This window comes from Salmo salar, chromosome 10 (assembly GCF_965601325.2).
Source record: "Salmo salar chromosome 10, fSalSal1, whole genome shotgun sequence".
Taxonomy (NCBI): Eukaryota; Metazoa; Chordata; class Actinopteri; order Salmoniformes; family Salmonidae; genus Salmo; species Salmo salar.
The window spans coordinates 73721969-73737627 of NC_138300.1; the positions used below are offsets into that span (position 1 = coordinate 73721969).

General features: G+C 44.0%; 2 protein-coding genes across 2 annotated transcripts in view; one reads left to right on the forward strand and one right to left on the reverse strand.

The window, feature by feature from the left end:
• Nucleotides 1–8523, forward strand: part of itga11b (integrin, alpha 11b) — an 81276-nt gene extending 72753 nt beyond the window's left edge. Inside the window, exons 26-30 of the mRNA XM_082956616.1 lie at nucleotides 2951–3034; nucleotides 3423–3533; nucleotides 5932–6027; nucleotides 7025–7138; nucleotides 7545–8523. Of these exons, the coding sequence (XP_082812742.1) occupies nucleotides 2951–3034; nucleotides 3423–3533; nucleotides 5932–6027; nucleotides 7025–7138; nucleotides 7545–7625 (486 nt within the window). The 3' untranslated portion in view covers nucleotides 7626–8523. The remainder of the gene's footprint in view (nucleotides 1–2950; nucleotides 3035–3422; nucleotides 3534–5931; nucleotides 6028–7024; nucleotides 7139–7544) is intronic.
• Nucleotides 8524–9239: 716 nt separating this feature from the next.
• On the reverse strand, nucleotides 9240–15519 carry fem1b (fem-1 homolog b). Its single transcript, XM_014123977.3, has 2 exons — nucleotides 14742–15519; nucleotides 9240–14570 (listed from the first exon to the last, which is right to left on the reverse strand). The coding sequence occupies exons 1-2, from the start codon at nucleotides 14987–14989 to the stop codon at nucleotides 12935–12937; spliced, it is 1884 nt and encodes a 627-aa protein (XP_013979452.1). The 5' UTR covers nucleotides 14990–15519; the 3' UTR covers nucleotides 9240–12934.
• Nucleotides 15520–15659: the final 140 nt, after the last annotated feature.

Consider the following 15659-nt stretch of genomic DNA (forward strand, 5'->3'; position numbering starts at 1 on the left):
GTTGACCTACTGGAAGATGCGTAACCTTCAATGGAGACCCAGTTTTTGGACACTGAGTTGAACATTGGACTCCAAAAAAACTGATAATGATGATGCCTTCCACACGTTGAAGGCCCTCAGTACTAGAGGCAGCAAAGCAACCCCACAGCATTATCAAACCTTTATCTTTGATTGTACGGAGGGAGTTATTTTAATTTGTTCTTCATTTGGTTGTCAGTAAACACAGAGCTGATTTGTACTGCCAAAGGGCTCTCATTATGTTTTTCATTGGTCCACAGGACATTTTCACCAGGATGTAGGCTTATTTATGTGGCTTCATGAGAAGTTTATTCAGGCTTTCTTGTGTCTCCTAAAGTACTGGGGTCTTCCTATGTTTACCAACGACCAAATTAAGCATTCAAGAAAATAACCACAAACACACATAAAAAAGCAACCTGGAATGGTTCTAGAAAAAACGCTGAACTGTGTGACTACTCAAATTTAAATCAATAAATAAAAATAAAGTGAAGTGCTTTACTCAGCCTAAAACCCGAAGGAATGCAGAGGCAGAATCACCTGCTCGTGGAACATCTCATTCCAAAATCATGGGCGTTAATATGGAGTTGGTCCCTCTGTTAGTGCTATAACAGCATCCACTCTTCTGGGAAGGCTTTCCACTAGACTTTGGAACATTGCTTCATGATGACAGAAGTGAGTGCTACGGGGCGATAGTAATTTAGTTCAGTTAACTTTGGATTCTTGGGTACAGGAACAATGGTGGCCATCTTGAAGCATGTGGGGGCAGCAGACTGGGATAGGGAGAGATTGAATATGTCCATAAACACACCAGCCAGCTGGTCTGTGCATACTCTGAGGACGCGGCTAGGGATACCGTTTGGGCAGGCAGCTTTGCGAGGGTAAACACGCTTAAATGTCTTATTCACATCGGCCATGGAGAAAGAGAGCCCACAGTCATTGGTAGTGGGCCGCGTCGGTGGCACTGTTATCCTCAAAGCAGGCAAAGAAGTTTTAGCTTGTCCAGAAGCAAGACGTAGGTGTCTGCGACATGGCTGGTTTTCCTTTTGTAGTCCGTGATTTTCTGTAGACCCTGCCACATACGTTTCGTGTCTGAGCCATTGAATTGTGACTCCACTTTGAATTGTGACTCCATTTTGTCTCTATACTGACGTTTTGCCTGTTTGAATGCCTTGCGGAGGAAAAAACTACACTCTTTGTATTCTGCCATATTCCCAGTCACCTTGCCATGGTTAAATGTGGTGGTTCGCGCTTTCAGTTTGCATGAATGCTACCATCTATCAACGGTTTCTGGTTAGGGTAGGTTTTAATAGTCACATTAGGTACAACATCTCCTATAGACTTCCTGATAAACTCACTCACCGTATCAGTATATACATCAATGTTATTCTCTGAAGCTACCCGGAACATATCCCAGTCCGCGTGATCAAAACAATCAGGGATTCCAATTGGTCAGACCAGCGTTGAATAGTTCCTAGCACGGGTACTTCCTTTTGGGGTGGCAGGTAGCCTAGTGGTTAGTGCGTTGGGTTAGTAACCGAAAGGTTGCTGGATCGAATTCCCGAGCTGACAAGGTAAAAATCTGTCATTCTGCCCCTGAACTAGACAGTTAACCCACTGTTCCCCGGTAGGCCGTCATTGTAAATAAGAAATTGTTCTTAAGTGACTTGCCTAGTTAAATTAAAAATATGTATATTTAGTTTGTGCCTATACGAAGGGAGGAGCAAAATGGAGTCGTGGTCAGATTTGCCGAAAGGAGGGCGGCGGAGGGCCTTGTAAGCATCCCGGAAGTTGGAGTAGCAGTGGTTGAGTGTTTTAGCAGCGCGAGTACTACAGTCTGATGTTTAGCAATTCCAATTCATCCCAAAGGTGTTCGATGGGGTTGACGTCAGGGCTCTGTGCAGGCCAATCAAGTTCTTCCACACCGATCTCGACAAACCATTTCTGTATGGACCTCGCTTTGTGCACAGGGCCATTGTCATGCTGAACAGGAAAGGGCCTTCCCCAAACTGTTGCCACAAAGTTGGAAGCACAGAATCATCTAGAATGTCATTGTATGCTGTAGTGTTAAGATTACCCCTCTGGGGCTGTTTTTCATGGTGAAAAACAGCCCCAGACCATTATTCCTCCTCCACCAAACTTTACAGTTGTCACTATGCATTGGGGCAGGTAGCGTCCTCCTGGCATCTGCCAAACCCAGATTCGTCCGTCAGACTGGCAGATGGTGAAGCTTGAGTCATCACTCCAGAGAACACGCTTCCACTGCTCCAGAGTTCAATGGCGGCGAGCTTTATACCACTCCAGCTTACGCTTGGCATTGCGCATAGTGATATTAGGCTGGTGTGCGGCTTCCCTAGGCAGTTTAGAACTCGGGAGTGAGTGTTGCAACCGAGGACAGGCAACTTTTACATGCTACGCGCTTTAGCACCGGAGCAGAGCAGCTGTAGCAAGGTAGAAATTTGACGAACTGACTTGTTGAAAAGGTGGCATCCTATGACGGTGCCACATTGAAAGTCACTGAGCTCTTCAGTAAGGCCATTCTACTGCTAATGTTTGTCTATGGAGATTGCATGGATGTGTGCTCGACTTTCTACACCTGTCAGCAATGGGTGTGGCTGAAATAGCCTAATCCACTAATTTAAAGGGGTGTCCACATACTTTTGTATATATGTTGATAGGGGATAGTTAGTTGTTAGGGGATAGTTAGTTGAAATGTTGACAGTTATTGAACATCCACAAACCATCCACTTGGGACTATCCAAATAAAGTGTTGCCAAAACTCCATAAAAAGCAGGAACCTAGGAAGAACCCTAGAGGAATCAGGCTCTGAGGGGTGGCCAGTCCTCTTCTGACTGTCCCGGATGTACTACTCCCTGTGTCTGTGTGTAGCTACAGTATGACAGATTAAAACTCTCTCTCGCTCTCTCCTCACCAGACGGTTAGCTCTAACTGTGTCCTCCCACATCACATGACTCCAAGCCATGTTTTTCCTGAAGATCTCTCACACGTCCCACAGCTGGTAAGTATTCGTTATCTGCCTGTGTGTCTAGTGTGGTTGTGTATGTACTGAAGTACTACCCAGCTGGCAAAACTGGTGCCGTCATTTCGACCAGAAACTGGTTGAAGTAACATTAATATTATATAATTTCAACCAGAAACTGGTTGGAGTAACATTACTATGATCTCATTTCAACCAGAAACTGGTTGGAATTTCATTACTATGATGTCATTTCAACCAGAAACTGGTTGGAATAAAATGAATATGATATCGTTTCAACCAGAAACTGGTTGGAATAAAATTACTATGATGTTATTTCACCAATTTTGCAACTGGTTATGGAGTATGCAGCATATGGGCTAATAGAACAGTATCATGTTGATGAGAATCCTTGTTATGTGTGGTGCAGAATCACTCCAACAGCATGACGTTGCCAATGCAGTGCAGACTCAACCTGCCTGCGTACAAGGAGGTCAGAGTGACAGTCTGGGGGCGGCTGCACCTCCAAGCTCTCTTTGCTGTGAGTTTGACATTACTTCTGCACTCCACTGACATTCAGTACCCCTATTCCACTCTTTCTCGATAACTCTTTCAAACTTTGACCATTTAGAGGATGTTTGTTGGCTCAATAGCATCCAAGTTTTAAGTTTTAATGTCACGTGTACAAGTACAGTGAAATGCCTTTCTTGCACGTTCTAATGTACAATGTAATAATCAATATCAATGTAGTACTAAAAATAACATGAGGCAGAACAAAAACAAGAAATTAAAATAACAAGAAACACGCAAGAAATAAAAATAAGAACTAAGAAGAACATGAGAAAGTAAGAATCTATTTACAGGGTCAATTCCAATAGCATATTTACATTGTGCAGAGATAGAGGCAGATACAGTTGAAGCAGGAAGTTTGCATGCACCACTCCACAAATTTCTTGTTAACAAACCATAGTTTGGCAAGTCGGTTAGGACATCTACTTTGTGCATGACACAAGTAATTTTTCCAACAATTATTTACAGACAGATTATTTCACTTATAATTCAATGTATCACAATTCCTGTTTACATACACTAAGTTAACTGTGCCTTTAAACAGCTTGGAAAATTCCAGAAAATGATGTCATGGCTTTAGAAGCTTCTGATAGGCTAATTGACATCATTTGAGTCAATTGGAGGTGTACCTGTGGATGTATTTCAAGGGCTACCTTCAAACTCAGTGCCTCTTTGCTTGACATCATGGGGAAATCAAAAGAAATCAGCCAAGACCTCCACAAGTCTGGTTCATCCTTGGGAGCAATTTCCAAACACCTGAAGGTACCACCTTCATCTGTACAAACAATAGTACGCAAGAATAAACACAATGGGACCACGCAGCCGTCATACCGCTCAGGAAGGAGACCCGTTCCGTCTCCTAGAGATGAACGTACTTTGGTGGGAAAAGTGCAAATCAATCCCAGAACATCAAAGGACCTTGTGAAGATGCTGGAGGAAACAGGCACAAAAGTATCTATATCCACAGTAAAACGAGTCCTATATCGACATTACCTGAAAGGCCGCTCAGCAAGGAAGAAGCCACTGCTCCAAAACCGCCATAAAAAAAAGACAGACTACGGTTTGCAACTGCACATGGGGACAAAGATCGTACTTTTTGGAGAAATGTCCTCTGGTCTGATGAAACAAAAATAGAACTGTTTGGCCATAATGACCATCGTTATGTTTGGAGGAAAAAGGTGTAGGCTTGCAAGTCGAAGAACACCATCCCAACCGTGAAGCACGAGGGTGGCAGCATCATGTTGTGGGGGTGCTTTGCTGCAGGAGGGACTGGTACACTTCACAAAATAGATGGCATCATGAGGCAGGAAAAGTATGTGGATATATTGAAGCAACATCTCAAGACATCAGGCAGGAAGTTAAAGCTTGGTCGCAAATGGGTCTCCCAATGTACAATGACCCCAAGCATACTTCCAAAGTTGTGGCATCATGGCTTAAGGACAACAAAGTCAAGGTATTGGAGTGGCCATCACAAAGCCCTGACCTCAATCCTATAGAAAATTTGTGGGCAGAACTGAAAAAGCATTTGCGAGCAAGGAGGCCTACAAACCTGACTCAGGTTGGAGTGTCAGCTCTGTCAGGAGGAATGGGCCAAAATTCACCCAATTTATTGTGGGAAGCTTGTGGAAGGCTACCCGAAACATTTGACTGAAGTTAAATAATTTAAAGGCAATGCTACCAAATACTAATTGAGTGTATGTAAACTTCTGACCCACTGTGAATGTGATGAAAGAAAATAAAGCTGAAATAAATAATTCTCTCTACTATTATTCTAACATTTCTCCTTCTTAAAATAAAGTGGTGATCCTAACTGACCTAATACAGGGAATATTTACTTGGATTAAATGTCAGGAATTGTGAAAAATTGAGTTTAAATGTATTTGGCTAAGGTGTATGTAAACTTCTGACTTCAACTGTATATATGGGGTAAGGTGACTAGGCACCAGGATTTATGATAAACAGAGTAGCAACGGTGTAAATTAAGATGTTAAAAGATGCATGTTATGTGTGTTGGAGTGTCAGTGTGTGTGTGTGTAGAGTCCTGTGAGTGTGCATAGACAGTACAAAAAAATTATAAATACAAGGGTCAACTCAGGTAGTCCGTGTAGCCATTTTGTTAGCTATTTAGCAGTCTTATGGCTTGGGGATAGAAGCTGTTCAGGAGCCATTAGGTATCTTGCCTTCTTCACAACTGTGCGCGCTTGTGGACCATTTTAAGTACTGATCTGGTCCCGAGGCAAAAGTTTTGAATAGCCCCTTTAATGTAAATAACTTTCAATTCCTATTGTTCTTTAATGTCACTTGTTGATGACTGAGTTATTTGTTCATTGCAATTATAGTTATTTTCTTGTTAAACTCTTTCAAAATAGGTGAAGTTTAAAACTCTGGAGTTGGTGACAGCAGCCTCCATAGAACTGAGTCCGTCCAGTCCCGTGTTCCTACATGAGGAGAGGCCAACACGACACGTAAGACCCCAGCAGCGTCCAACTCACACTTCATATGCTTCATAACACTTTGTAACACTTTATAACAGCCTGAAGGAATAGGCTGGTTTGAGTGTACTTAATGAAGTGTACTTAGTCCCCCTGTTGAACGCCCACATTTGTTTGGCTTGCCAGTGCAGTGAGGCCTAAGAACTAGGAGGACCAGGAGAATGTGGTGATAGTTGCTCAGATATATGTGGTTATGGTTCCACCTTCTGGCAGAAAGTGATACTGATTACTTTGCTGTTGTAGATGCCTTTCATTTGTTATGTTACAATTTTACTACACTTCAAACCACAGGTTCAATTTGATAACTTGAACAGGTAGTTCACAGGCACAGTCATTTCCAAGGTTTATTTCAATCACTCGGTTTCTGGTCAGTTTGTTATTTTTATTAGACGATAAACACACCAAATAATAATAAATTTATTAAACTTCTATAGCGCTTTGAATTACAGAAATAAGGCCCAGATTCAATCCAATTGCGCTTTGTCAGCTATTTGTCAGCTACCGATTGCTTTGTCAGCTACCGATTGCTTTGTCAGCTACCGATTGCGCTTTGTCAGCATTTAACGGTAATGGCCGACAGCACAATGTGACTGGTTGAATCGTGGCCTAAACCTAAAAGTGCTTAAAAAACAAGAAACAAACGAGCAATATATCATGACTACTGAGTAGCCTAGCTAGGCCAAATCTTTGAGTGCATCCTCCAAATGATGGCGCGACAGTCATGAGATGTTCAAAAAGTTTCTGGATTGAGCTGAGGGAGTTGGTCAGAGAGATTGGTGATGGAGTGTGCTGGTATGACCAATACACATTATATGTGCATGTAAATCCACATTTTAGACCACCAGTCATAGAGAATAAAAAACATTTCAGACAGTATTAAATGTATGTTTGATGACCGTTCACTCGGAGCAAAGTCCAGCCAAACCAGATCCCCCATACATGCCTGAGTCCAGTGTAATTTCCCCTCTAGATAATCCTGGAGATGAGAAAGGAGGAAGATTACAAAATTCCCATCTGGATTATAGTAGGGAGCACGCTGGGCGGTCTGCTGCTGCTAGCCTTGCTCATCCTGGCTCTATGGAAGGTAGGAATGAATCAATGTCATCCTGCATAAATCTTCATTATAATAGAGCAATAAGGCACGAGGGGGTGTGGTATATGACCAATATACCACGGCTAAGGGCTGTTCTTATGCACAACATAACACAGAGTGCCTGGATACAGCCCTTAACAGTGGCAATATACCATAAACCCCCGAGGTGCCTTATTGCTATTATAAACTGGTAACCAACGTAGAACAGTAAAAATATTTTGGGGGGTGGTATACGATCTGACATACCATGGCTTTCAGCCAATCAGCATCCAGGTGCCAAACTACCAGGTTTATAATCAATGATAACTCAGCCTTTCTACCAGTATGTTGGTCCCTGTAGACACCTGGTGAAGGGTTTTGGTTTCACTCTTTCCCCTCTCTGTATCTGCCTTCCCAGCTGGGCTTCTTCAACAGGCAGAAACAGAGGGAGGAAGAGGAGGAGCAAGTAGCCAACGGGAAGACGCCAGAGGAGCGGTAACCATGGCAACAGTGCAGACCCGCATCAGCCCCATCACTCAGGGACCCCCAGCACACCCCAGACAAGACTGTGGGCGTGACCTCGGTGTCCGTATTCCCCTTGGCTGAACAGCACCTGTCTTGCACTGCCGAGCCTTCTTACTGGCTGTCTTAGAACCCGACAGAAGCTCCCGGCCCACCTGTGTCTCTCTTATGACTGAGGAACTTCAGCAGACTGACACCATCTGGACAAGACTGACAGAGATCCTGGTTATCAGTCAGCCTTTATGACCTATCATCATCATCACAAAGCCAAACGACAATCTTTCACCAGACCAATGACCACAGAATATTTTTCTAAGAAAGTGTGTCTGAATATAATAGAGTGAATGGAATAAGCCCATCATTAATACACAGCACAAGGCCCCCAAAAAAATCAGGCAGCCTGTTCAGAACACGAGATTACCTATAATGGCTGATGATTTTTTGGCTTTTGCAATGGCGTTTCTCAAATATGCAACCGCAACGCCCTACTCATTTATTTTGGAAGAGAACACGATGCAACTTAAATATTATATTGTATTTGCAAATGCCATATTCTATAGCTGATGCACTTTTGTCGTATAACGATAAACTTGAATTGTGTACATATCCAACTGTGCCTTCACAACTGAATTAAGTTGTCGATGACTGTTAAAGTGGCAATGCTATATAACTACATAATATTAACTTAAGGCTATTGTGCAACAACGTTGTCAGATGTATGTACACCAATATGAGGCTGCTTTGCACCATGGCGTACAACCTGTGGATTTATATATGAGCACAGATGACCTGGGGTCCTAGACAGGATCTCAAGGAAGATGCAATGATGGCCATGTAGAAATCATTAAAGCATGCCAAGTGGTTTATAAAGAGTTCATGAGTTTTCTGTGTAATTAAATGTCATTATATTTCTGTCATCTACCCTCCCTGGTCAATACCAGAGCAACTAAAAAGACACAGAAAAGGGCACCTTGACCTTGATATCCATTAGAAAAGATTTTTACCAGTGTTATCACAAAATCATTTTCACGTGAAATTTTAAAACCCTAACGCTAGAGCAATATCTGTATACTGTAACCACAGAGTGAATTGGTCAGCTTCCACATGCAATGAAACGTGTGTGGTATATCAGTCATCTGTTTTAGAGAAGATTTAAGCCCACAGTTGCTCTGACTCAATCCAGAGGCCATCTGGTATGCGGGTCATTGCATGTGACATTGGACAAATTTTGGCACTATCCACTTGGATTTCAGACAAAATTGCCACATTAAATTTTCCCTCTGGAGACTGGAGAGGACCAATGTCAATACATTTGGTTGTGTACTCACTTCTAAGCAGTTTTGGTGTCATATTAAAAGGGAGATACTACACCTTTGATAATTATCCCTGAAGAAATATTAATTGCATGCAAGTAGAAAAGGAAAGTATAATAAATATTAATATCAAGGCAAAAACGTATCACTTTACACATTGAGTGATATAGAAATCGTTCTAGTCCCACAACTTCTGACAGAAACAGTTTCAATTCGACAGCTTTCTTTGATTAAATAAATTGGATTAGCTTGAAAGGGGAATGACAAAACCAATGAGCTAATGGGAAACACTGAGCTTTAATATGACACCAACTTTGTACATATGCAATATCTTTCATGTCTTCAACGCATTAGTCTTTCCAAAAAACATGTCAACTGCTGAAGAAAAAGAAAATACTGCGTTAAACTGTCTTTGGGTTCATTTGCATCTATTAGTCCAAAACTCACCCCAAATACAAATACCTGATATACAGTACCAGTCAAAAGTTTGGACACACCCCTACACATTCATGGGTTTTCTTTATTTTTACTATTTTCTACACTGTAGAATAACAGTGAAAACAAAACTATGAAATAACACATTGAATCATGTAGTAAAGTGCTATACAAATCAAAATATATTTTATAAAGTAGCCACCCTTTGCCTTGAGAGCTTTGCGCATTCTCTCAACCAGCTTCATGAGGTGGACACTTGGAATGCATTTCAATTAACAGGTGTGCCTTGTTCAAAGTGAATTTCTTTCCTTCTTAATGCATTTGTGCCAATCAGTTGTGTTGTGACAAGGGGGGGGGGGGGGGAGAGAATTACAGAAGATAGCCCTATTTTGGTAAAAGACCAAGTCCATATTATTGCAAGAACAGCTCAAATAAGCAGAAAAATGACAGTCCATCATTAGTTTAAGACATGAAGGTTAGTCAATCTGGAAAATGTCAAGAGCTTTGAAAGTTTCAAGTATAGTCACAAAAACCATCAAGCACAATGATTAAACTGGCTCTCATGAGGACCACCACAGGAAAGGAAAACCCAGAGTTACCTCTGCTGCAGTGGATAAGTTCATTAGAGTTACTCTTCTCAGAAATAGTAACAGACACATCTCAACATCAACTGTTCAGAGGAGACTGCGTGAATCAGGCCTTCATGGTCAAATTGCTGCAAAGAAACCACTAATAAAGGACACCAATAAGAAGAGACTTGCTTGGGCCAAGAACCATGAGCAATGGACATTAGACAGGTGGCCAGGTCCAAATCTGAGATTTTTGGTTCCAACCGCCGTATCTTCGTGAAATGCAGAGTAGGTGAACAGATGATCTCTGCATGTGTGGTTCCCACCGTGAAGCATGGAGGTGGTGGTGATGGTGTGGGGGTGCTTTGCTGGTGACACTAAGTGATTTATTTATAATTCAAGGCACACTTAACAAGCATGGCTACCACAGCATTCTGCAGCGATACACCATCCCATCTGATTTGCGCTTAGTGGAATCAGTTGTTTTTTTAACAGGACAATGACCCAAAATACACCTCCAGGCTGTCTAAGGGCTATTTGACCAAGAAGGAGAGTGATTGAGTGCTGCATCAGATGACCTAGCCTCCACAATCACCCGACCTCAACCCAACTGAGATGGTTTGGGATGAGTTGGACCGCAGATTGAAGGAAAAGCAGCCAATAAGTGCTCAGCATATGTGGGAACTCCTTCAAGACTGTTGGAAAAGCATTCCAGGTGAAGCTGGTTGAGAGAATGCCAAGAGTGTGCAAAGCTGTCATCAAGTCAAAGGGTGGCTACTTTGAAGAATCTCAAATATATTTTGATTTGTTTAGGGCTCCAGAGTGGCACAGCAGTGCATCTCAGTGCGAGAGGCATCACTACAGACCCTGGTTTAATTCCAGGCTGTATCACAACCGGCCGTGATTGGGAGTCCCATAGGGCGGCACACAATTGGCCCAGTGTCGTCCAGGTTAGGGTTTGCCCGGGGTAGGCCATCATTGTAAATAAGAATTTGTTCTTAACTGACTTGCCTAGTTCAAGGTTAAATAAAATAACAATACACTTTTTTGGGTTACTACATAAACTATGAAATAACACATGGAATTATGTTTTCACTATTACTCTACGATGTAGAAAAATTTAGAAATAAAGAAAAACTCTTGAATGAGTAGGTGTCCAAACTTTTGACTGGTAATGTACATACATTTTCCACTCCAGATTTTTTTTTAACCAGTGTCATAATGTAAAAGCCAAATCAGATCAAATCAATAGCGAGAGCATTTAAAGTCTGAACACGCACACCCTTTTAAAGTAGAAAGCACACTTATCGGCACGCTATGGTCACAGTATCACTTAGATGAAAATCAAAGAAGAGAAAAAAATAAAAAATACAAAAATAAATAAAAAAATCGGCAGAAATCACCTTTCATTCTCAGCTTTAATCTCTGACCATCCGATTAGGAAACAGAACAAGGGCGGACTGTACAGTCGGTTATTATGGACAAACGACATGTTGCAAGCATGAGGGAAAAGACTATAGGCCTACATTCAACCCCGCCAGGAACATTCCACAGTCCTTCCCTCAATCTCAGCATGCGCACCCACACACAAATCCAAAAGACGTAGAATGGAAGACATGCTCAAACATCAATACCAGCAGCATCCATTTAAAGGCCAGTATGTGGTAATACTCAGCCAAAGCCATGGAGTCTCCACAGACAGCCGCCAAGCTCGTTCCCTCACACTGTAGCAAAGCTCATCAGGATGGCCAACAACTCACATGCGTTGGTGACTTAGTTAAAAGGGCACATCTAGGCCTACTTACTCCGATAGAGAAAATCTAAATAGAATCACAGGCACATCTTTGCCAGTCAGTGTTTGTGTAAAAGAAAGCTCCTTTTACATCTACTTCCACAGATGTTTTTTTCCATAAAAATATATCTTCAAACATACCCTCTTAAATAAAACTTCATTTTTTTTTTTTTTTTTTAAATATCAGTTATGAAAGAAAAATAAAATACTCCTATTATAAGTATAAAGTGCTGTCCAGCAGTTCTCCCTCTCTCTCTCTCTACTGTGTGAGTTGGCTCGCTGTTCTTCTACAGAGAAATCTGAAACGATCCGTTATTATAATGCAATACTCTATCACCTGTCATGAGTTTGGAACCAAAGATAGGCAGACAATCCAACTAGAAATGAGAATCACAAGGCAAAACAATGTCAAAATATAGACAACAGTGGAACCGTGACAACTTATAAAGAGCAATGGGTGACTGAAATAAAAGAAAGTCCCACAAGATCTCTGCGTCACTGTCTAACACACAAGATTGACTGGCTGCTTGGCAAAGCCGTGCTTTTCTTGCTTATTCTCTATCGCCAAGACTAACTACTACAGTCTCACCTCCCAGCCTTTCTCTGACCGACACACATTCGCTCCCTCAAACACACACGAACAAACCACTGACCTCCATAATCAATGCAACATAGCACACAACATCCCTGCAACAGGCAACATAAAGCAAAAAGAATCAAGAGTGTAATGTTACTTTTCATGATTGCGAACCCAGCTGGGAGTCTGGGACAATTGGATCCATGCAGTACAAGCTGTCAAATGGTCCTGCTGTTGTCACCATTGTGTGGATGCTTGGCTGTGCCAAGTATTTTCTTTGGAACACTCTGGGAAAGTGAAGCACAAAGCAGGCTGTCAATTTCCTCATTCTGCTAGTGACACCCAGTAGTCAGAATGACAACCACAGACAGTAACACACTTCAGTAAGAGATCTGGAGAATGAGAACATGGGCGCTGCTGCTGGTACTCGCAATTCATACTTATAATAGGAAAAAAAGGAACCATTGTTTAAAAACCACAATGTGTCAAACTGTTCATAATCATCCCCAGACAGCACCGTTCTGATTTGTTAGAAAATGATAAAACAAAATAAAGAACAAGAGATTCTAATTGTTTAAAAGGTCTCCATGGCGAGGTGGATCAGTGGAACTCCACAAACTCCTCCAGAGTCTTAGGGATCTGGTTGCGGTATGTGATTTGGTGCTGGCGCACGGCCCGCGATGCCAGGCACTTGAGGCTCATCTTCATCTGGGTCTTGAGCAGGATCTCCGACACTCCCGTGGTGCTCTTGTCCAGTGGCGTCTTCTTTTGCTTGTTGGTCATGTCAGTGTGGGCACCCGCTTCCACCAGGCTGATGATGATGGCGTGCAGTGTCAGGAAGTCGCTGATGGGCCGGTTGTACTGCACAATGATGTGCAGCGGACTGTTGCCCTCATGGTCCACCGCATTCACCTGCGCGCCGCAGTCCAGCAGCAGCTTGGTTACCTGCGCGTTGGGAAAGGTGCACACATCGTTGGTGTGGAAGTCGTCCACTGGAGTGCTGGAGCTGATGGCCAGGTGCAGGAGGGATGAGCCCTCCCGCGAGCGCGGGTCCAGCTGGATCAGGTTGTAGATCTGCTTGTTGATGCGGGCGCGCTCCTCCTCACCACACACTGTCTTGGTGCTGATGCACACCAGGTAAAGGAAGGTGAACACGTTGGACTCGTAGTTGTCCATGGCCGTGTGAAGCTCGGCCTCAGGCGCTGCTTCCACCCTGGCCATGCTCCTCTGGATCTCCAGCACGCTGCAGTGCAGCACCTGCTTCACTGGCTCCGCCCCCACCGGCTCCTTCAGGTGCACCATCTGGGAGAAGACCTGGGCGAAGCGCAGCAGGTCCTTGTGAGTGTTGCGATTGCCCTTCTGGCGCAGGAGCAGCGCATGCAGCCACAGCTTGATGCACTGGTCGAACTCCATGTTGTCAGCATACACGGCACCCCGGTAGATGATGGGGTGTGACACGTCGATGTTGTCCGAGCCCAGGATGCGCTCGCGCACCATCAGGCCCTCCATGTGCAGCGCATTGCGGTCCGCCCGGATGGCCTCCAGCTCCTGCGGGGTGCGGCACTCGCTCCTACCGCCGTAGGCCTCGATGGGTGGCAGCAGCTCCTTGGCGATGAGCGCGCCGAGATCGCGGTGGCGCTCCAGCATGGCCAGGTAGAGGTAGTGGTAGGTCTTGAGGATGTCATAGTTCTCCCGGTCGTTGGCGAACGAGGCACCCAGCAGCTCCAGAGCCTCGATGCGGCTGTGTGGGTCACATTCGGCGTGCAACAGCAGAAGCTCCACCACGTCCGCCTTGCAGCTCTCCGCCGCTACTTTGAGCGGTGTCATGCCATGGCCGTTCACCACCATGGCTGCTTGGCAGCGCACCAGCTCCTTCACAATGTCCAGGTGGCCTGCTTCAGCAGCAAAGTGCAGGGCGGTGGCCCCGCAGTGGGCCTTGGCATTGGGGTCAGCGCCATGCTCCAGCAGAAAGCCCACCACGTCCGTGTGGCCCTTGTAGGCAGCGATCATCAGGCAGGTGTTGTCGTACTTGTTGGCGATGCCGATGTTGGCCTGGTGTTCCACCAGGTATTTCACAATGTCCAGGCGCCCATCAAAGCAGGCCGCTCTCAGGGGGGTGGAGTTGGTGACAGTGGTATGGTTGACATTTGCCTGGTGGCACACCAACTGGCGGACCACCTCAAAGTGTCCTGCGCCAGCCGAACACCACAAGGCGGTGGCCCCATCAATGACATACCTGAAGGAGGGAGAAGAGATGGGTAAAATGAATTAACCAGCAAATAATTCCAGCAAATAATGCATTTGACAAAAGTCAATTATGGTGCTTAATTTTCCCACCATTGCCAGCTGAAATAAAGTGCAATCACACACAATTGAATGACCAATGATTAAATTAATGAATACTAACCCGTCAAATCTGACTGTGCCAGTCTGTTCAGTATCCACCCTGTAGTGATCCAGCAGCAGCCTCACAACTTTGTCGTGTCCGTTTCGAGATGCAATGATGAGAGGAGTTGACCGTTGGCCAGCGAGGTGGGTCACGTAACTCAGTAAATATCGTGTCTCGGCCTCGGAGTGGTTGAGCAGCAGGGCGGCCAACGTCAGGACTCGGCCCTCAGCAGCCGCTTTGTATACGTACCCGGCAAGCGAGTCCATCCAAGCCCAGCACGCCGCCGGCACCTTCGCCTTCTTCGCAAGTGTCGCCCACTAGATGTACTACTCCAACGCAGCCCGCCTCCCATTAAAATACCGAAACAAGGTTATTCAGTGCTCACATGAAAAACTCAATTGAGCTTGATTGATACAGTAATTCGTTTGCCTGAAACCCATTATTTCAAAGCAGAAAACAAGCAGCATCCAAACTAATTCGTATTGTTTGTTTGAGCCAACTTCTGGTTTCGATTATCAACTTTGTTGTCCACAATTTCGGTGGCACCGAGCTAGCTAGCTAATGCATCATCTGAAGATAGCTAGCTAGCAAGCACACGTTCAAAACCGTGCAAGTCTCAGAACTTCGTGCTGTTAAATCTCGCTTCTCTTGAATTACAGTACTCCTCTTTAAACACGTTAAAGCGGGCAAGGTCAAAGAAGAATGTAGTCGGCTATATTATCCAACAAATGTAAATGTTTTGAGAACAGAGCAAGGCTATCAACGTCTCTTCAGCAACACTAAAAAAAAAAGTACTTCCGGGTCACGGACTTTCGGAAACGACCTCAATAAAAGTCCCCCAAGTAATAGAAGAAAAGTAGAAATAACCAGTATTTATTCATGAATGACAGATATTTGTCTAAACATTAACAGTGATTCATATTTGTTCATATTTAA

Bases quoted from the DNA above. Each gene is read 5' to 3' on its own strand.
- fem1b (XM_014123977.3), bottom strand. From the start codon at position 14,989: ATGGACTCGCTTGCCGGGTACGTATACAAAGCGGCTGCTGAGGGCCGA. The intron at 14,571-14,741 runs GTTAGTATTCAT...TCCCTCCTTCAG, and splicing joins GGCACAGTCAGATTTGACGG to GTATGTCATTGATGGGGCCA.